General features: G+C 44.5%; 1 protein-coding gene across 2 annotated transcripts in view; it reads left to right on the top strand.

Annotated features, from left to right (window-relative positions):
• Nucleotides 1-21991, top strand: part of ADCY1 (adenylate cyclase 1) — a 1293742-nt gene that overhangs the window by 722952 nt on the left and 548799 nt on the right. For both annotated transcript variants that reach the window (XM_086966836.1, XM_086966835.1), the window contains exon 5: nucleotides 7583-7710. In XM_086966836.1, the coding sequence (XP_086822962.1) occupies nucleotides 7583-7710 (128 nt within the window). The remainder of the gene's footprint in view (nucleotides 1-7582; nucleotides 7711-21991) is intronic.

Raw genomic sequence — 21991 nt, 5'->3', positions numbered from 1 at the left:
GGATCAAGGCTTTTAAACATGCCCCTAAAACTGCTTTACCAAATCAGGCAAGCCATACTTCCCAGTGTGGACACTGATATTGTTAGTCTGAAAGGAGATCAAAGCACCACATAGCCTCTGAATGTGAGTAATATTAAATACATGCATATTAAACAAAGAACTTGAAGTATACACCAGTTGTACATTCAAAATAATGGATGTGTGATTGCTGATGAAGAATGTCTTTAATATACACAAACAAAATGTTCTAATTAATCAAGATTGTCAAATCTTGGTAATCTCTCGAAACAAGGTGGTTTTATGTAAAAAAAACGTAAAATCCTTAAACCATACTTTTTAATAGAGGTTGTGGCCAATCAGATTTTCACAACCCAAGTGTCATTTGGTTTCAAACAGATTTCACATATTAAGTTTCTGACTTAAAAGTGTTTATATAATAATCAAGTTTTTAACCCAGGAATTAACTTCAGAGATTAAAGCATCTCCTGGGCTGGAAGTAAATCCCAATGAATGTTGTGAACGTGTCTCCCTGGCATTTAATCTCTCTGTTACTAGCTCAAACTGTCTACTTACCTTTTGGCAACCCCTGCTCCTTGAAGCCGGGCCTCGCTGGCAGGCTTCATTATTCTATAACGGGCTGCTGACTAGTGTGGGATTTCTAGATAAGTGAAATCAATGTAACTTGTGGTGCCAGGTTTTGATAAGTAAAATGAATCAATTTTCTAAATGTCCAGGACCCCTGAGGGTATGCTTTAAAGAGTTAAAGTAGATTTGTTAAATGGTAAATTAATTACCTATTTTGAAATACTGATCTGCTACCTTCAACAGCAGTGGAGTTTGTTTGGCGCTATTGGAACTTGGAAATTCTCCAAGCATGTTTCACTGAAACATTGAGCAGAGTGTACCTTCCTTTAAAATATCCTCTCCAGATATATTTGTAAAAGTGAAATCTACTCTTGTGAGTCACGCTCCTGAAAATATTCAGAATTCCAACATGGATCCACCAAGTAGAGGGAAACATGAAACGTGTAACTCTTTTAATTTAAAAGTTAATAGCACTCACTAATCTTGCGCACTGTGTTGTCCATTACATCTGTACCCCGCCCCGTTCCACCGCGGCTAGTGCCGTTTGTGTGGAGGGCGAGGCGAAGCGCCATCTTGGGTGGGGCTGGACCGGAGCTAGCGGTCTAGTTCTTCCGGGAGGCAGGGCTTAAAACTAAATGTGTATCCGGGAGCGCAGCGGACGGGCGCAGCGGGCGCGACGATGGCGCGCCGAAGTCGCGCTTCAGTCAAGCCCGTCTGCGCCCGTCCGCGGCCGACCGGGGCCTGGGGCCAAAACCCCTGGTCAAACTTACACATATTCTTCCCAGGACCTGCTACTGTTAAGACCTCCAGACAACTTATGCCCACCACTACTACCGCATGTACTAAAACGCGCTGCTACCCACGGTATTTTAAAGCCTAATTATACAGTCGGTAATGTTAAGCATCCCATCCCCCGCATTCCTCCTCAACCCTTATCAGAACTAGAGACCAAGCTTAAATGCTTTTACCTGAATACTAGGTCGATGGCCAAACACCATATGGATATATTTTTCATGCTGCGATCTGAGCAACCCGACATTCTGCTCCTCACGGAGACTTGGCTCAACGCAGACTCACTACCATACATCTTGGCGGCAGTTCCTTCTGATTACTACATTTTAAATGTTAACAGATCTGCCGACAAAAGGGGTGGAGGAGTTGCAGCCATTATTCGTAACACTTATAAGTTCTCCTTATTATCATCCCTCGACCTTACAGGGTCAGAGAATATTGTTTTTAAAATGGACATTGACAGTGGATCACTGTTAATGGTCCTCATCTATCGCCCCCCTCAACTTATGCCTACGTTTGCTGCATCATTGGCAGAACAACTAGCTCCCCTTGTAATTAACTACAAAAAAATCGTTTTGTTGGGTGATCTTAACCTTTGGTTTGATGCCACTGCCTTAGACACTCAGGCAGCTGAACTTAAAGATGTACTTTTAGACCTGAATTTAACTCAACAGATTCACCTGCCAACCCACGAAAAGGGCACAGCCTTGATCAAATATGGTCCCAGAATATCCCCCTTGCTATTCTTTCTATAACCCCTTGTATCTGGACGGACCATTTACTGATACACTTTACACTTACCATTGAGAAGAGTAAAAAGCAGTCTTTCCAGACTGGTGGGAAAGTCAGAATATGGAAGAACATTGATATTTCAGTTTTTTTGGATACCTTGGCGCTGTCTCTTCCCCCCATGGCCAAGGACATTGACATTGATGTCATCGAAGAAGCCTACTCTAACTGGCTACGTCAGGCAGCTGACGCTCACGTGGCTTGTACAAATATTCCCCGTTCTCGCCCTAATGACGCACATAAGTGGTTTACTCCACACTTGAAGTCTCAAAAATTGGAAGTCCGTCAAAAAGAGAGGAAATGGCGAACTGGTTATTCGGCACAAGATAAAGCCAACTATTGTAAGGCCCGTAAAGACTATCAGAAACTTGTCCTAAAACAAAAAACTGATTATTTTTCAGAGAAAATATTGAACTCTCGTAATAAATCAAAAGATCTGTTCAATATCGTAGATGATCTCAGTGGTAGTGACAGAACTACTCCATTGGTCACTCCTACTCAGGACCTCTGCAATTCATTGAACTCTTTTTTCTTTAATAAAATCTGCACTATAAAACAGAGTATTTCTACTGCTTTGCCCCCCCCTTCTCTGGATGATGCGTACTATAACCCCTTTACGTTGGAAACTTTTCCCCTCATTGATGGTAAGACCTTGTCCAATCTGTTTACAAGGGTTAGATCGGGCTCACCTGATGATATTTGCCCCCCGCACATCTTGAGAGAGGTGGGGGCAGCTATCCCTGAGGAGGTGCTTCCTTTGTTAAACGGATCACTTCTACAGGGTAAAGTTCCCAACAGCCTTAAGAAGGCCCTGCTTATCCCTTTGATCAAGAAAGTTGGAGCAGACCCGCTTGATCCGTTAAATTATAGGCCTATATCACTGCTGCCTTACAGTTCTAAGTTACTGGAAGCCCACGTCTGCGCAAACGTGTCTAAATTCATAGAACAAACAGAATACCTTGAACCGAATCAGGCTGGCTTCCGCTCGTGCCATTCAACCGAAGCAGTCATATTGGTGGTAGAAAATACTTTGAGGCGGAATGCGGATAATGGAATCCACCAGGCCCTGGTTTTACTCGACCTTTCGGCAGCATTCGACACGGTTGACTATACCATCTTGGTCAACCGTGTCGAACAAGCTGGCCTCAGGGGGCCTGTGTTGAGTTGGATCCGTTCCTTTATCACTGACCGCACTCAATCAGTAAGACTGGGCCCTTTTACAGCTCCCACTATTTCTACCACATGTGGAGTACCCCAGGGTTCATCTCTGTCACCTTTACTTTTTAATTTGTACCTGCGCCCGCTACTGTACTCCCTAAGAAATGCTAAAGTTACCATCTTCAACTATGCAGACGATCTGCAACTCATCTTCCCTTTGAACATCAAGGACTCGGTGGAGGAATTCCAAAACACCATGTCACACATTCAGGGTTGGATGAGTTGTAACCATCTGAAACTCAACCCAGGCAAGACTGAATTGGTCTTGCCTGGGCAGAGCGTACTAAGCTGGAGCCCATGCTTCTGGCCATCCAGCATGGGGGCTCCACCTTCTAGATCGTCCTTAGTTAAAAGCTTGGGAATATTAATTAGTGAGGATCTTTCTTTGAAGAGACAGGTAGGCGCGGTAGTGTCGTCCAGTTTCTTTCAACTAAACAAAATAAGGAAAATAGCCTGCTTCCTTTCACAGGCCGCCCTCACCCAGGTCATAATTGCCCTGGTTCTGTCTCGACTGGACTTCTCCAATAGTCTCTACTTGGGGCTCCAAGCGGGAGAGTTAAAACGACTTCAGCTGGTCCAGAATCAGGCCGCCAGACTTATTCTGGGACTTCCAAAAAGGCAATCTATCAGACCTGGTTTGAAACAACTACACTGGTTGCCTGTTGCGCAGCGAATCACATTTAAAACTGGGTGCATCATTTTTAAATCTTTACAAGACTCAGGCCCGAAGTTCATAAAAGACCTGTTCTTCAGATATAATCCATCTTTAAATCTCCGCTCCGCTCAAAAATCTTTATTGATTGTTCCATCCTACAAAAGGAAGCGCCTAGGTGGCAGCTGCTTTGACCACCTTGCAGCCACCTTTTGGAATTCGCTTCCCTTACAATTGAAACTGAGCGGTAATCTTCTTAGCTTTAGACATTCCCTCAAAACCTGGCTATTCTCACAGGCCTATTGCTGAGCTTTATCACTATCACTTTTAACTGTTGTGTTGTGTTCTTTTTCTATAGCGCCATGAAGCCCCCGGGCGTACGAGCGCTTAATAAATACATATTAACATAACATAACATACCATGTGCATTTGCATTCTGGATTGACTTTGTTTCTAAGGTGCATAATGTTGGCCAAGAGCTCCTGCGACATAGATCCAGCAAGTGTAAGAACCCTGCCCTGATACAGCTACATTTTTTATCAGTGTGTGAAGACAAGGCCTTATTTATATCCGGTGCATACGTTATCCTGTCATAATCGTCACGGATATCCCATCTGCTGTATTACAAGTTCGCTATATCCGAACTACAGTGTAAGGGTTTCTCCAACTCCTGAATGAGACTTGTACATTTTGCTACTACTTTTCTTGTAAAACTTTTTTTAATCAATAGCTTTGTACCATTTACTTTTATTGTTGGCATTTTTTAAATATTTTTGATTTTGCAAAAATGTTCAATGTCCTACATTTTCCCACTTGAATTTTAGGGCTAGAGTTTTTGTTTTCCTATTGGCAAAGCTTCTGAACCCCTCATATATTTACCTTTGTTTTTATTTATACTTTGTCTTAACACTTAACATTTTTATTTACAATTGGAGTGGACATGGAAGTTTTGTATTTTTTCCTGTATGGTGGCTGAGTTTGGTTTCTTTGAGGATAACCTTGAACCTATGGCTAAGCAACCAATGCCCAGATGCATCAACCATTTTTGGAATCGCAAACGGTGCGATTCCTTAAAATCGGCCGTTTGCGACTCCAAAAATGCTTGTTGATATGCATCATTGGATTTTGTCCAAAATCGCTAATTTTGCGAATTTCTAAAATGCAATTGCATTTAAGGAATCGCAATTTTGCGATTCCTTAAATGCAATGCATCATTGTGTAAAAATTTGCGAATTTCAAAATAGCAAGTGCAAATTACCACGAGTTTGAACCTCGTGGTAATTTGCAAAAATGTTTAATAATGCACAAAAATGCATTTTTTAAACTGTTAAGTTACAGACACACATGTCCTTAGGACATGTGTGTATGTAACTTATAGCTAAAAGTGCATTTCATGGGTGCAGGGGGGGGTCATTTGGACCCCCCACTCCACCCTTGAAATGCTTTGTTGAATTGCGATTTGGAAATTGCGAATTCGCAATTCCCATTCATTCCTATGGGCATTTCAGCCCATAGGAATGAATGGGAATTACGAATTCGCAATTTCCAAATCGCATTTTTTTTGCGATTCGGTAAAAATTGCGATTTTTACCGAATTGCAAAAAAAATGCGAAAATAATGATGCATACCATTTTGCGAATCCTAATTTGCGATTCGGTAATTTTCGCAAATTAGGATTCGCAAAAATGAAGTTTGATGCATCTGGGCACAAAAGTAGTCCACGGTCCATCATTAAAAACCTTTAGCAACTTGTTAACTGGTCTGCACAAATAGGCCAGTGTGTTATATTAACATCGAAGGAGATTCTCCGATGGCATTCTTGAATCAAAAAAATCACACTTTGTACTGCTTATCCACAGTAGTAGATAACGTTCTTTTTTTGATGGGGCATTTGAAAATCAGGCCATGTGACATGCTTTAAGCACGAAATATAACTGAGCAACAATATTGTAAAAGAACAACAGAAATATATTCAAGCTAGTGATGAGCAATTTGTTTTTATTAACGCCTGCTCACTTAGGTGAATTAATTGAATTTGAGTAGTTCGTATAACACTATTAAGTTCTCTGAATTTTCTCAAGGGAGCAAGTTAAAATTACTCCATTCATTGCTGACTGATGTTGCCTTCTATTTAGATGGGATATCGGGATGCAGGGATTTAGGACATGAAGTACGAAATTTCCATTTGAAACTAGTGGTCACATCCTGTGCCCCAAGATTTGTCAATGAAAAAGTAATTTACTCACCGACCATTATATTAATATGTTGGTTCACAAAATTCTGAATTGCAGTGCATTGTACTTCCAACAAGCTCATCAGTATTCATGAGGCACATTACAAATTGTGACTCACTATGATTGGATGTTATCACAAGGATGGTAATCTGCTGGGGTCAGCAGACCACCATGTCTGTGATAGCATTTCAATAAAATAAACTTTTTTTCAGTGAAGCAGGAAACAGGGCTGAATTTAAAAGAAAATGTTTGTGCTTTTTTTAGTTGGTCTGAGAGTTGGTAATGGTACTTTGCACCATTAACTACTCCCCAACAAAACGTTTACAGTCACAAAGGGGATGCCCCTTTGTTTTTGCAAAAAGTTTACCACTCCATCTTGGAAGTCTTTAACTTTTCAATGTTTTGCAATACGATTTTGGTTACAAAAAAATTGATATACATCATAACAAATTGCTATTTAGAAGCAGCGCCCTAAATATTAAGATATTTTGCAGTCACAAGCCCTGGGATTTTGCGAGTCATAGACTGCAACCGCATCACAGCTTTGTACACGAGGCCCTATGATTGTCAATGCTGATTTTCTTCTCCATTCCCCAATCACAGAAGTCCCTAGGGCAGTTCTTCTGGCATCAGGGAAATGAGAGGACATTGCTGTTAAGAGTGTAGCTACTGAGAGTGGGGGAAACAGCGAGATCATCTACTTTCCCTGATCCCATTAAAAAAACTGAGCAGAGTAGAAAGTCATCAGAGTTTGCAACTTCGTACAGTTCTATTCAAAATATCTGGTTAGAAATGGGTGAAAAGTCCTTAAGGAAATATGATGGGTTTAAAATTATTTTCATTGCTCCTTTGACACGACCATGTATGGTCTTAATTTGAGCCGGTCCATGGCAATGGGAGCCACTGGCACTCATTTTTGAGGACCAACACTTTTTTTCTGCATTAGAAAATAAGAGAGATAAAAACAAACAAAGCAGAAAGACCGAGGAAGAGAAGATCTGAAAAACTGTGCCAAAGGAAAGAAACAGAAACCTACAAGATTCTGATTAGTGGGCATGGGTTGTTTGGTAGTCGATTTAAGAGGCACGAGGTGAAATAAAGACTACACAGGTTTGGTATGGGGAACGTCAACATTTGATTGCACTTCTGAGCAGAGAACCAGCACTCTTGATTTTGCAAATTAAGCACTGGACCTTGTCTGTATCGGTCTTTGGAAATTCTCATGAAGATTACTGGGGTAGTTACAGACGTTCTAATGTTGAAAGGCAACTGCGAATATTTAGAAGTCATATTTGGTTTCTTTCTATTACAGGAGAACCACTGCAGGAGAATTAAAATCCTTGGAGACTGTTACTATTGTGTATCAGGGCTGACGCAGCCGAAAACAGACCACGCTCATTGCTGTGTGGAAATGGGGCTAGATATGATTGACACCATTACGTAAGTGACTTTATTTGATGTTACAGTCCAACTGTTTCCCTTTAGTTTTCTAGTGACAGCGACAATTGCAGACTCAAATTTGCACTTCAGGTGTCACGCTTCTACAGACGGGTTTAGAAATAACATCACTGTTTAGTAGCATACAGATGTTAAACTATGACTTGCAAATCTCTGTGAGAGTATGCATGCACATATGTGTGTATTTATCGTTTCGTAACTTTTGCATGTAGACTTTTCAAGTTAGTGTTTAATTTGTTCCAGTGCTTGCATGTGGTGGGCCCCATCACTCAAATATGGGACTGGAGTTTGTTTGTGAACAGGCATCGACCCAGAGCAAGAGAGAGAAAGGAAGAGAAAAATAAGAAAACAGTGAAAAAAGGGTAATAAAAGGACATGTGAGAAGGAGATAAATAGCTAGAAGTGAAGTATGGTAGAAGAAAGAGGTATGAGGTTGGATGAAGACAAAGGCATATGTGAACATACCCTTATTGCATCCCACACTAACAACCCTATTGGTTTGTTTTTAAAAATCCCACCAACTGAGTTTTAATTTAGTGGCATGCTTCATCATCCAGTCATCAACACACATACCAAAATTATATCTGGATGGGCTCAACCTTGTTAGTTCAAGGGAGCATTTTGAGAGGTAGTTTATGGAAAAGGACTAGAGATCTTAATTTTTAAAATTGTCTCATGGTGACTACATCTACTGGTATTGTAGGTAAGGTTGAAAACAAAGAATCGATGTTCCTAGTGCTCTATCATGTACACTGCATCAAGAATTTGGTCAACATGTTTCAGCCTTGATGTGCCCAGATTGGGTCACTTGGCTTTCGTCAGGACTGAACTCCTGAGATCTCTAGCTATAGTTTTCTCAGAATAAAGATTTTACATTGAATTTTTGTACCTATTTGGTACGTCAGTGCCTTCATTTATCCATATATCTAGGTATGCCACTCACTTAGAAAACCATCTTCCCAGTCTGGTTTCAGTGGGTAAAAAATGATATTGTCATTTGGTGCCAAAGACGTGGCTATTCGTGTTTCCTGAAAAGCTCTTTGCAAATGGATTTCACGTATGTGATTGATTGGACGTGCAGAAAAACATACAAACACACAATCATGCATCATAACACACGGTGGTAGAATACTATAAAGGTGGGGCTATGATCTGTCCAGAAGCATGTCTTTCATGTGTTGTTTCTCATATAACACGTCATTGCTTAATGATCTGTAAATGTGGTAACTAATGCCCATGGTTGTCATACATGTCGTGGAAACATACTTCTTAGATTTCTGCTGTTTGCATCAGAGGTAGCCGGGGACGTCAGCTTTGTAGTCAAACACTGTAAAAATGCAATGTCGCAGGAATACAAAGGCCCACTTTAAGACTTATCCACATAGAGGATATTTTTACTCCAAGCAGGAGCGGGTCGAGTCACCTCCATGTTCAAAGGTCCTGATTGGCTTCATCACCTATTGTTTCCCCGGGTACCTGCATATTACTGGTGAGATTGCCATTGCGCCTTTTAACACTAATTGTCTTGGTTTCCAGGTCATATGATAGGGGTCACATGACCTGCATGTGGGATACAAATTGTCTACAAGAAGCTTGCTTTAAAAAAAAATATTATTCCATCTGCCTAGTTGTGTGTCTTTATTTTCTTACGCCTGCCTCTAGCCCATTCCTCACTATTAGCCCTTATTCATGGGCATATTTTTATGTAGCGTGGTCTAATCTGTATGTGTAATGAGGAGGGGTGATACCCTGAAACCGGCCCAGGATTCTTGTTTCCAGTCCACGGAGTACCTGGCCTGGTTGATCAGGCTGGACTGTTCCTATGGGAAGCATGGTCAAAACTGATTTGTATGTGGCTGGGTGCAAACTGGGGTGGCCTGGTGGGCCAACAAATGATGGATTTACCCAGATTTCTTGACTGGGGGCCAGTGTTTGAAAAGTTTCTGCACTTTGTCCATCATCTTGTTGTGTTTGCTATGAACTCCCCATCAATGAACAATGGACCTGTATAGATGACACTCAAACTCGAAAAACATTACTGTGAGGGTAAGTCCCACACATTCCAATATGAAATGGCAGATCTTTTGTATGCCCAAGTCTCTTGTAACAGTATGTCTTCCAAAACTAGTAGGTTTTAATTTTTCAGTATTTGCAGCACAATCTCGACCAAGAGATATCAGAGTGCTTTATAGATGGACACATTCATTTTTAAGCATGGGGAGATTAAGTGATTTGCCCTGACTCACAGTATATTTGAGCCTCCCGCCAGACTCAAGACTGGCACCCCAGCTTCAAAGTAGGCCTCTCTAGCCGTTCAGACATATCTTCTCTTTTCCTAGGACAGGCTGTTATATGTTGAGATACACCAACAGGTTGTTGTCTGGGTTGCAATGGACATCCCTCCGCAGATCCAAGAGACCCGTGGTTCAGGCATGTTGCTGTTTTTTTAATTCTAGGGTTGAACCTTTCCCTGAGACTATCGGCCGACCTGGGGGTGGTCTCCTATTCTTATGGATCTTGGCGAGAGTGTAAAGATATGGTGTGGCTAGATCTCTGTTCCTCAAAAACTCTCCTTCCCTGCATTATCCAGTCCACCATTTCACCCTCCTCTACCATATTTATAATACTCAGTAATGATTGTGGGTGTTGGGTCGATACCTATCTTCTGGTTGTTCCATGGACCTGTACATACATATCTAAGTGTTTCTCTAGTTTGTAGGACGAAGCCCTCCCTTATCTTGGAGCTTAGTCACCACGTCCATATCTACACTCAATTCTTTTAGAGCAATTTTTTCTTTTTGTATCATGTTGTGGAAGATTATCCTATTGTTCTGGTCAATTTAGCCCACCTCCTTGAACACTGCCTGCTCAAAGACTAGTATCTCAACTAGGAAGGCTGGTGTGAGAAGGGAACAAAAGAAAGATTTTTTTTTTCTTGGGTCCTGTGTAACCCTTCTCTAGCCTGTCTTCTAATTAGTTGCGAAAAGAGCGTAGTTGTATCTTTCTAAAGAATTCCATGAGTACACAGTGTAGCTTAAACTTGTCGAGATTTGGGGTTGGTAATAATCCAAATTCCATTGTTCAGAACTTGTAACTGTGTTTAATTGATCTGTTTGTTAGACAATGCGGGCACCTCAGGGTTAGAGTGCACCACATAGAGATCAAGGATTCCGATTTTGGAAAGTTGGTTGGCAGAAGAGGGGAGGAAGGACCCATGCAAGAAGCAAGGGGCTAGGAGGAGAAAGAGCAACCCCCAACACAACAAACGATGCATTAGAAGAATGGGCAGCTGCTAGGCAAGAGGGTTATGTCACTGGACATTGGAAAAGTCAGATGGCCCCCTATGAACATTCTCACGGTCTTGGTGGATAGGCATTCAGGAGAAGAGCAGAAAACAATAGTGACAGTAGGCCTGCAGTAGGATGTACAGGATGTAGAATGAGGAAAGGTTGAAAATCCTTGGAGGAAGAAGGCCTGCAGTAGTTGTCAGGTTCATCTTCAGATTTTGGCAGTGGAAGAAAGAGAGCAGAGATTCCGGTCATGAGGCTGTCTGGTGAGGGAACAACAAAAAGGATGGCATCAGTGGTGACATGCAAGAGAAGAGAAGGAGTATTGGTTCAAGAAGACTTGAAAGAGGTAAAAAAAAAGGTTGGGACAGAGACTGAGAGAGCTGCAGCCAAGGGTACCATGGAACAGTCCCCGGCAAGTCTAAATGGCAGCATGAAGAAAAGAGAGGAAGTCAGTACCTCCACAGCAGAAGTGAGTGAGCATGAGGATGGGATGGTGGTCAGCCTTGGAAGAAGAGAAAGGCTACAGTGGGAATGATAAGTCGAGCCATAGGAGATCATAAGTAGACACAGAGGGATGAGTTACAGGGAGGTGATGGAAATATTTAATGAGAAGTTATAATTGATCTGAGAGAGATTTTTGGAGAAAGAAAGAGTGGAGAAGAAGGAGGTGAGTAATATGCAGGGCTCGGGCACACAGGAAAGAGAGAGAGTGAGTGGAGTCAGATAAGGAGGGAGCGGAAGTGATGCAGAGTTGTGAGAGTGAGAGAGGAGGGACAAATTGGTGTAACAATGAAAGGGGCGGGAGGCTGGTGCAGATGACAGGTGAGATGCACAAAAGCAAAGTTGAAGGGGTGGATACTTAAAATTAAGGAGGGAATTGATGCACTATGATGATGCTTTGCTCCTAGGGAGCTATCAAATGACCAAAGGCAAGGGAGAAGATATTATCCAGTGAGGTTTTGGGCAAATTGCTGCATAGGGAAATGCATAGTGGAGAGGGATCAAAGTAGGCCTGTTCAAAATATAAGTTATACTGGGTTAATTCGCATAATTTGGGGAAATTCCCATTATGTTTGATACATGTAACTCTCAAAATGATGACATTAAGCTACCTCACATAATTACATGCAATTGGTGGTAAAAAAATTACGACATATCACAGCATTCATGGTAAAAATGTACCACAAATGCACAGGAACAGAAAAACCCAAGCAGCTGTTGTTTGCTGTGCTTTGTTGTGTCCTTGCACCAAAAAGTGATGTGAGGATGCATTTCACCCTCAAATATAGTGCAAAAATGAACAATTTACATTTTCATGATCACACATATTTTTGGAACAGTTGTGTGCAATTACACAAAAGAAAATTGTGTGAATTCTGTACACCCCTGGTTCAAAGTTGGAAGCAATGAGTTGGCAAAAAAGTGCAAGTTACATACTACCAATGACACATGGATAACAGTGCTCATAATGTACGCTAGCATCATGTATTAGAAATACCCTGAATGAAGTGTTGCACTATTTAAATATGTGAACTTAGTAGGGACGACACATATATGTTTTAGGGGTATGACTCCGCTTCATTTTGACAAAGAGTTCAGGGCAAGGAGGAGATTGGTCCCAACAAAATCATGGCATCATAATGAGACCTATAGTATTAGCTCACACTGAAAGTGACTTTCTAGTGCCACACATACCCTTTCAGGAGAGAGCCAACCTGGGGGCAGGTGGGGATGTGTGCAAAAAGGAGCAGTTTGGAACTACTACAAGGGTGCCTGCTATTGATCACATCCAGATCACATCCAGATTAACACATAAGGCTCTGGATGCAGCAGGAGACATCCTTTGCTGCACTGTTTTACTTTTCAGGAGCCACAAGATTAGGGTAGGGGGAGAGGAGTCAGAAAAGGGTTCTGGGAAATGGCCAAAATGCCAATGAAGATGGAAGCGATGGCCCATGGGTGAAGAAATACCCAAAGAGGACAGTAGTAGCATGTTAAAAGGATAGTTTTACTGAAGGTTTCTGGATTCCGTACCATGGGCAATGAGTATGAAGATAGGCTTACAACTTGAGAGTGAAAAGAGGCTTAGAGGAGGTGGTGCAGGACAAGCTGAGGAAGGAGATTTAAGTGGATCACATGGTAGCCCTTTCAAACTCCTGCCAATACCAAATTTGATGATCTCTCTCCTAAGTGTAGAAGCAAATAGACTTCTGGTGAATTCAGACTAACACAACATTGATCCTAACCCAGGGGGAAAGCTGATGTGTGATTACAATAGCAGCGAATACTACTGCACAATTAAGTATGTGGGGTTGAATGAGGCAGTGTCTCTGGTACAGATCTTTGGCAGGGGAGCGGTGATGGGGACGACCAACATTTAGTCAGCATGCGTTTCTCCTGTTGCTGATGCAACCAGTGGACTTTTCCTATTGGGGATGCTGGTCAGATGACTATGGGGGCTGAGTAGCATGTGCAGCCTTTAAATACCTTAGCACTATCCTGAAATGAGTGGTGAAGTTAGTGAATGGCTCTGAACAAAACATTATTTACTGGGATGATTTTTTTTTTACATTTTAAAACTGTTTTTGAAAAATTCACAGTCCAACACAGTCTCTCGCCTACAACCCTGGGGCGGGCGGCTTGTCAATAATGAGTACTATACACGGCTAATATGCCAACAACTCTGGGGGCAGGCAGCATTGAGGAACTGAAGGATTCAAGAGACTATATGTGCATAACGTTATTGGTGTACGAAGAAACATCGGTGTACGAAGAAACATCCAACATAAAGCCAACATAGCTTACTGTGGTTAACAAAGCATATGTAATTTTTTTTTAGGTCAGTTGTATAGGAATGTTTCGGTCAGGTGTGGTACCCATCTTATCAGTTGGCACCAGGCCCGCCCGCCCTCCCATCCAAAAGCACTGTACGCCCTGTCAGTAAAGACGCCCCTCTGAACTCACATTTAAGAAGGCACAGCTTGATGTATACTGCAAACAATAAATTAATTGACTGAGGTGTGAGTGTTATCTGCAGGTTCTGCTGGAGCAACGTCACCAGGTTCCGCATCCCTCTTAAGCAAATATGTTGTATAAAGCCCCCAGATGGTTTTATGTCTACTCCGGGGCGGAAGCAATTCGCTGAAATTCTCGGACTGTGTACAGCAATAAAGCATATTGTGTAACCACTGTGTCATTGTAGGGATAGGTCCCCTCAACCAGCACATTGCAACCCCCCGCCTCACCACGAGAAGACCCATTTCCACCATTCTGCGTATCGCCTTAGGCAGCTTTGTAGAATATCCCAAAAGAGCTAATGCAGGATCCGGAGAGAGCTCTTTGTCAACAATTTTCCCCAATTCCAGAAAGATAGTTTCCCATTATTTAAATATTCCCAGACAATGGCAAGCTAGATGCATAAAATCTGCAGTTTGTGTGTGATATCTGTCGAAAACCGAGTTTTCCCTTAGACCGTACCTGTATAATATCTCTGGGGTATAGTACACTCTATTCACAAACTTGAAGTGTATTAGTCTATGCCTGCCATGTAAAGAAATAAGTTGCATGTTAGTGCAGCAATAGGTCCACATAGAGTCATCTATGGTGAGTTGCAAATCTTGCTGCCAGGCAAGCCTGGCTTTAGTATAATGATTTGCTCTATGAGACATAGCTAACTTATATATAATAGAGACCAGCTTGCGAGGGGTCTTAGTTTTAATGATGTATGACAGTTCCAGCACCTCATGGGGTTCCTGGAGGTCCTCTCCCAGCCAGAGCCCTCCTCACCCTGTAAAACTGAAAAGGTTGCAGCAAATTGACAGTAACTATCGAGCCCGGAGCCTCTTCGCACGTTTTAACCATGCCATCTTGAAATAGGTCTCCCACGTCAATATGTTCAATGTTTGCAACGCTTGCGTAACCCCTCTATCCCTACATGGGGACAACCAAAGAGTCCACTCAATCGGCATAGCTGATGAGTACAGCAGTGCCCCCGTCTGCAGTTGTAATAAATTATGCCATGCGTGGCGTGTCAAATTATTGGAATCCAGGATCCCAGTCCTGTGATCTGTGGGTTCAAATATCGTGGCCGGAAGGGGGAGCGGATCTGCAAAGAGTTTTTCCATGCAGAGAAGCGGAATGTCTGGCGTGCTATGTATCCAGTGATAAGCTTGAGCACCATGTGCCGCTCTGTAATATAGATTTAAATCTGGCGCGCCCAATCCCCCCATGCAATATGGTAGAGTGAGTATCTGTTATTTCACACACGCTTGTTTACCCGCCCAGGCCTGTTTTAGCAGTGATTTTGTTGACTCTTTGAAAAAAAGAGCAAGACAAAAGGAACAGGAATCTGGGCAGAATCACCATCTTCATAATGGAGACCAGGCCAAGTAAAGAAAATGGCAACCTGATCCAGGCCTCAACGTCATCCTCCAGTTTATTGACTGCAGCGCCATAGTTTTCTCTAAACACGATCTATGAATCCATATGTAGTCGTATGCCCAGGTAGCGAATCGCATCAGTGGACCAGAGTAGTGGGTAATCCATCTCGAAGTTTGTCGTAACAGGGGTGAGCAGGAAAACTATGGATTTAGACCAATTAACCGGCAAACCCGACAACGTCCCAAAATGTGCCACCTTCCTGAGAACAGAGGAGAGGTTGTTTTCTGGGTCGCGAATTATAATAATGTGTCATCCGCATAGGTAGACACTACAATCCTATAATTCGGGAAACATATCCATTCATGGCTATGGTACTCCCTTAATGCGCAGGCTAGTGGCTCGACGACTAAGGCGTATAAGATAGGAGACAGTGGGCAGCCCTGCCTCGTCCCTCTGGATATGGCAATAGAATCCATAACCAAGTTACCTATTCTTATTCGTGCCGTGGGTGCATTGTGCAAAACCTCAATCAGTTGAATGAAGACTGAGCCCAGTCCCATCCTAGACAGTACTTGTCGCATGAAGGGCCACTCAACTGAATCAAAGGCCTTCTCCATGTGGAGGAAGACGACAACCCCTTAGTATTCTGTTTAACATGTATAGTTCCAAACACAGTTCGGAGATTGTAAGTAGGGTTCGTATTACATATGAACCCCGCCTGCTCAGGGGCTACCAATACCGGCGCCAGGGGAGCTAAACGATTAGCAAGTATCTTAGCGAATAACTTGGTGTCTACATTGAGTAGAGAGAGTGGACGATAAGACACACACTCTTCTAGAGGTTTACCCGGTTTAGGGATGGCGACAATAACCGCTTCCCCCATCGTCCGTGGCATTGTGCCTGTTACACATATCATCAAAAAGCATCGAGAGATGTGGGAGTAAAAAATCAGTAAAAGCTTTATAAAAGCCAACAGTAAGGCCATCTGACCCTGGAACGCTAGTAACTTTCATTCCCGCCAGGGACGGGCTTGGGCATGTGCAAGCTGTGCACCTGCACAGGGCCACCAAACCCCAGAGGCCACCACGCCAATATATATCCTTAATATAATAATCCTCTGAGGATGGATACATATTTACATGGTGGCCCCTGGCAGGGATTTGACGGCCTCCGGCTCTGTTCCACTTCCAAAATCCCTGCCCCCCCCCTCTTCACTGGCGTCCGCGCTCTGCCCCACCCGGACTCCCTCTTCCGGGGCCCCCTACCTACGCTCCCTGCCCAGGGCCGCCATGAGTCTAGAGCCGCCGTTGTTCCCGCCAAGACCAATAAATGTTTGTCTTTTTCTGTGGGCTTCATAAGGGACTCCCGGTGAGTATTGGTGAGAAATGGTGAGAAATTAATGAGATATGCTCTAGATGATCGAGGATTTCTTCCTCCGAGCCGGAAGAGCGGGAAGTGTATAGTCCAAATAAAATTGCTTGAACCTATCTGCAATGTCGGCCTCCTCAGTTAGCACCCCACCCTCTGCTGACCTAAGCTCAATGATCAGTGTTGTGCTGCACTTAGCTTTCAATATCTGCGCTAATACCGAACCAGGCCTGTCACCTTCCCCATAGGCTCGAGCTGTGGTGTATTTGCCTAATTGCTTGATTTCGCTATGTGCGGCTTCCTGATATTCTCCCAGCAATTCTTTTATTTCACGCGTGATTGCCTCGTCTTTGCTTGCTAATTGTTGTTTTTCCAAGGCACCCCACTTCTGTTCCAGGTCAGCCAGTCTCTGACGTATAGTGCGGAAACCCCCGAGTGTTTGGCCATAGCCATGCCCCGAATATAGACTTTAAAGGCTTCCCATACAGTCTGAAAACTGTCCACCGACCCCACATTAATAGTGAAAAATGTGTCTATGGCTTCAGCTAGTTCTTCTTTAAAGAGGGGGTCCAACAGTGAGGGAGGGGGAAACCGCCACGTACATGGCTGTATAGCCTTCCTAGGTGTAGCAAGAACCAGCAGAAGTGGTGAATGATTCGAGAGAGTAAGTGGGCGTATCAAACATTCCTGAATGTGCGCCATGAGTGAGGAAGAGGCTAACCAGTAGTCTATACGAGTGTGCAAAGTATAATAGGCAGAGTAGTGCATGTAACCTCCCTTGTCCGGGTGACGCGCTCACCATACATCACAAACATCCATGCACACTGTAGCGCTCGCTAGTCCACTAACCGCTGTAGTTGGTTGCCTCATCTGGCCCCCGGTCTATCCAAATTAGGGTTTCTGATCAGATTAAAGTCCCCACCCCAGAGGAACCGTGCGTCCGGATACCTATTAGCCGTATCTGCTAGTGTTGTGTAAAACTCCGGGCAATCATAGTTGGGGCCGTAGACATTCACTATAATTAGGTCATTGCCCCTACCACGGCATTTGGAAATCACGAAGCAACCGTCCCTATCTGAGTCTAATTGCACCATTGTGTAGGCTGATCTAGGATTAAACCAGGTCAGCACCCTCGAGCATGTTTAGTGAAACCTGAGACCTTGCTATTACCCAGAAGTCCCCTACTACGCAGCAATCACTGGTCAGTGGGAGATGTGTCTCCTGAATTAGGGCTATGTAAATGTTCTGTGCATTCAAATAATTCAACACCTTGCGTAAGTTATGGTGATCCTTAAGCCCCTGAACATTCCACATCAGTGCCCAGAGGGAGTCTATTGCCTTCAGATGTTAACCCCGCTGGGTCCCGCCATCCTGTGTTTCAAAGCTCATAATGCATCCTGACCTATGCAACATAAAATTAGTATGTACACCATATAATGACCAATTAAAAACAACAAACAACCAAAACAGCAACACTGCACTTTCCCCCATCCTCCACCCACCCACGGCACACCACCCCCAACTCAGTCGCGTAGCATCCCAAAGAACTCCCAATCAGCCTCCCTCTAACCCCCAATCAAAAATACCACCCTTGTGTGTGTCACACGGTGGGCAGAGGTCGCTCGTCTAACAAGGAGAACAATGGAAGTATTTACCAGCCCCACCGCTCGTACATCGTCCTATATTGGACTACAGCATCCCAATCCTATTAGTTTCAGGCCACGATAACTTGTACAGAGCAGAGCGAGGCATCTCCTCCCCCAAAATCAAGGCCCAGTGCCCCAAGTTCCATAGCGGTCCTCATCGAGAGTGCTGCTGTATTTACTATATGTCCCTTGCCTAATCGCCCACCAAACTCCTCTCCCAATCAGTCCAACCAGTTATCAACAACTTTTCGGGAGTCCCCCTCTTTTGAGATACGAGTTAAATCCCAAGATGAACCAGGATAATCCTCCATACAATCAGTAGGTAATAGGCCGCAAATTGGAACATCAGGCAGTATCCAGACAACCCAAAGGTACACCCACTCCTCTCCTGTTCAAAACCCCTCGTCCATACTTATCGTCTAGAAGCAGCTCGCCATTTTCAGTCTTGTTCCTCCAGAGTACCCCCAGCCGCTTCATCAAGCAGGTGCCGCTCCGGGCTGTGACGTTGCTCCTTGGACCAACCCTTCAGGGCCTTCTGTAGGGACTTCGGGTCTGTAAAGATGTGAGAACGGCCCTGTCTGTTGACCCGGAGTTCAGCAGAATACAACATGGCATAGTCTATGCCAAAATCACGTAGCTGTTTTTTCATAGGACTGAAGTGTCGATGTGCCTCCTGCACACGTATGGTGAAGTCTGGAAATAGCGATATTGTGGATCCTTCGTATGCCAATGACTGCTTTTCCCCTGCCAGATGCAGGGCAGTGTTTCTGTCATGATAGTTGAGCAGGTTTGCGATAATCGGTCGTGATAGTGTCCCTGGGGTGGGCGAGGCCCCAGGGAGCGATGCGCTCTCTCCACCACGAACATAGTGGAGAAGATTCCCTCTCCCAGCAGCATGACCAACATCCTTGTGATAAATTACTCCATATTACCAATCGGGGTTGACTCCAGAAGGCCAGTGATTCTGAGGTTACAGCGAAGAGAACACACTTCCAAGTCCTCTGTTTTATCTTGAAGGACATGTAGGACCCTCCCAAGTTGCTTGTGGTCAGTGTTGAGCGTGGTGTGTGCCTCTTCCACCTCCATAAACCTCCGCTCTGAAATATCCAACTGTTCAGCATATTTGCCTAAGCACTCTACCATTCTGTCCATCCTGTAGGAGAGAGCGTCCATTTTTGTGCCCAGGGAGGTGAAGCCGCTTTGCAGACTCTTCTCCATGGCCAGGAGCATACAACGAATATCCAAGCTAGGGTCATCAGTCACAGAGGCCTGCATTCTGGTATCCTCATCTGTAGAGACCTCATGGGATTTCGACTGTTTCTGTTCAAAAGAGAGTTTGGGCTGTGCTCTGTCTACACTGCCCATTGTTGCTATTAGAAGGGCCCACCAGCCAGGATCCCATTACTCTACTGCACTAGGACTCAGCTTTCAATATAGCTGAAGTGACTGCAGTGCACTTCAGGCGACTCCAGTCCCCAATATCTTCTGCTCGTCGATTTAGGCTGCACGTGGGGCAGAGCAGCTCGGGAGACGCGCTCCCAGATGCCCAACACCTGGCGCTAGACACAACCATCCGGCACTAGGGCTGCATGCGAGTGCGAAAGGTCCAAGTTGTACGTCCAGGTCAGGATTCAAACGCCAGCAAGATGTTGTGTTACTTCTCCCCGGGCCCTCTCACATAGCACCACACAGTCCTGCGAGACACATCTTCTGCTACACCCCGCTCCTCTCCCAAGTGCTAGCCCAGAGTCTGCACACCGCCTTACAGGGCAGAGCAAACAGCCCACATTTCATTTGTTCCATCTCGTGTGTACCCCTCTGCTCCCTGTTAACCATGGGCGCGCAGGCCACGCTAGTATTCACGACTCACCCGGGGGTCCCGCACCCCGCGGTCACGTCGCAGCTAACGTCCCAGTCTGCACACTCCGGCGGTCTTTTTTGCTGTCCCAATCTCCCTGAACTCAGGCCCTGTGAACACTGTCCTCCGCCGCAGCGTGTTACCCCAGAGATGGTCAAATCACGCTCAGTACGTTGTGCAGCAAGATGGTGGACTCCAGGGGAAGGGGGCTCCACTAGGCGTTCCAGCCCTCGCGTCTTCTCTGCGAGTGTAACTGTTGAACATGGCCCTTTTTGCGGGGTTATCCCCAAACTTTTTGCTTCTTCCTCCCTTGTTTTTTCTGACCTGTGGTTGTTGGCAATAGGACTCTGAGCACTTTGCCACTGCTGATCAGTGCTAAAGTGCATATGCTCTCCCTGTAAATTATTACTGTGATTGGTTATCCATGATTGGCATATTTGTTTTACCTGTAAAGTCCCTATTAAAGAGCACTGAGTGTGCCAGGGCTGGTAATTCAAATGCTACTAGTGGGCCTGCAGCACTGATTGTGCCACCCAAATGAGTAGCCCAAAAATTGTGTCTCGGGCCTGCCACCGCAGTGCCTGTGCGCAGTCTGTGAACTTTCATGTTGTCCTGGCCAGTGTACACAATGACCAGACTTGACCCTTCCCTTTTCTTACACATTGGACACCCCTATGGTAGGCCCTAGGTACCCCCTGGGCAGGGTGCAGTGTATGTGAAAGGTAGGACATGTTCTAGTGTGGGTGACATGTCCTGATAGTGAAATACTGCCAATTTCATTTTTCACTATGGAACGGCCATCTTGCCCATAGGATAGAATGGGGAATGTTGTGTCCCATGTGTACCACCTGCATATCTCCCCATAGGAGCAAGATGGGAATCTGAAGTCTGGTATCCCTGAGCTCAGAATTTGATAACACATCTTCAAGAAAGATGGTTTTTATATTACGTGTTTGAAAATAGCACTTTTAGGAAGTGACTATTTTCCTGTTCAGCCTTTCTGTGTGCTTCTGCCTGCTTGTGTATTGACTGTCTGCTTTGTGGGTGACAGGGGCTGGGGTGGCTGCAGGAGGCAGGGGAGTCAGCACTAGGCTGAATAGACCTATCTACACTTAGAGTGGTGGGAGGAGTTGCACCTGGGCCTGAATAGGATTGTGCCTACCTTTCACAATGCTGGCTCCACCTCCTGTGGTGCGTCTAATAGCCCTGGCCCACACTCACAAATAAAGAAGACCTGCCCTGGCAGAGGGCACCCACAACTGGTTGGGACTGGATCCTGGACCCCTCACACATGGAGAACAAAGACTTTTGGGGTATAAAAGTAGGACTGGAACATCAGTAAAATCAGATTAGGAAACTTTGTTATCAAGAAGGAATCCCTGCCAAAAGAAGAATAGCCAGGAAGACTGAGGACCATGGCTGCCATTGCTGAGTGTCTGGTAGATGACCTGCAGTTGCTGTAATTTCTGAGGACAAGGACCAAGGGACTGTCTGCTGTGTGCTATGTCCCCTTTTCTTGAAGAGGAGCTGTGCTGTGTGCTTTTCCCCCTCTGAAGACACCTATCTCCAAGGGCCAGAAAAGAGCTGGCCTCCTGTTCTCAAACACAGGGACACAAAAGTTTGCAGAAGGAATCCTTGTGATGGCGCTGAGTGCGTGTGGCTGTGCACTGGCTGTGTCCTCGTGAACCCTGCAAATGATCAACTCAGTGTGCTATCGGCAC

This window comes from Lissotriton vulgaris, chromosome 4_1 (assembly GCF_964263255.1).
Source record: "Lissotriton vulgaris chromosome 4_1, aLisVul1.2, whole genome shotgun sequence".
Classification (NCBI taxonomy): Eukaryota; Metazoa; Chordata; class Amphibia; order Caudata; family Salamandridae; genus Lissotriton; species Lissotriton vulgaris.
The sequence above is the reverse complement of the archived record's forward strand: the minus strand, read 5'-3'. Positions and strand labels throughout refer to the sequence as shown.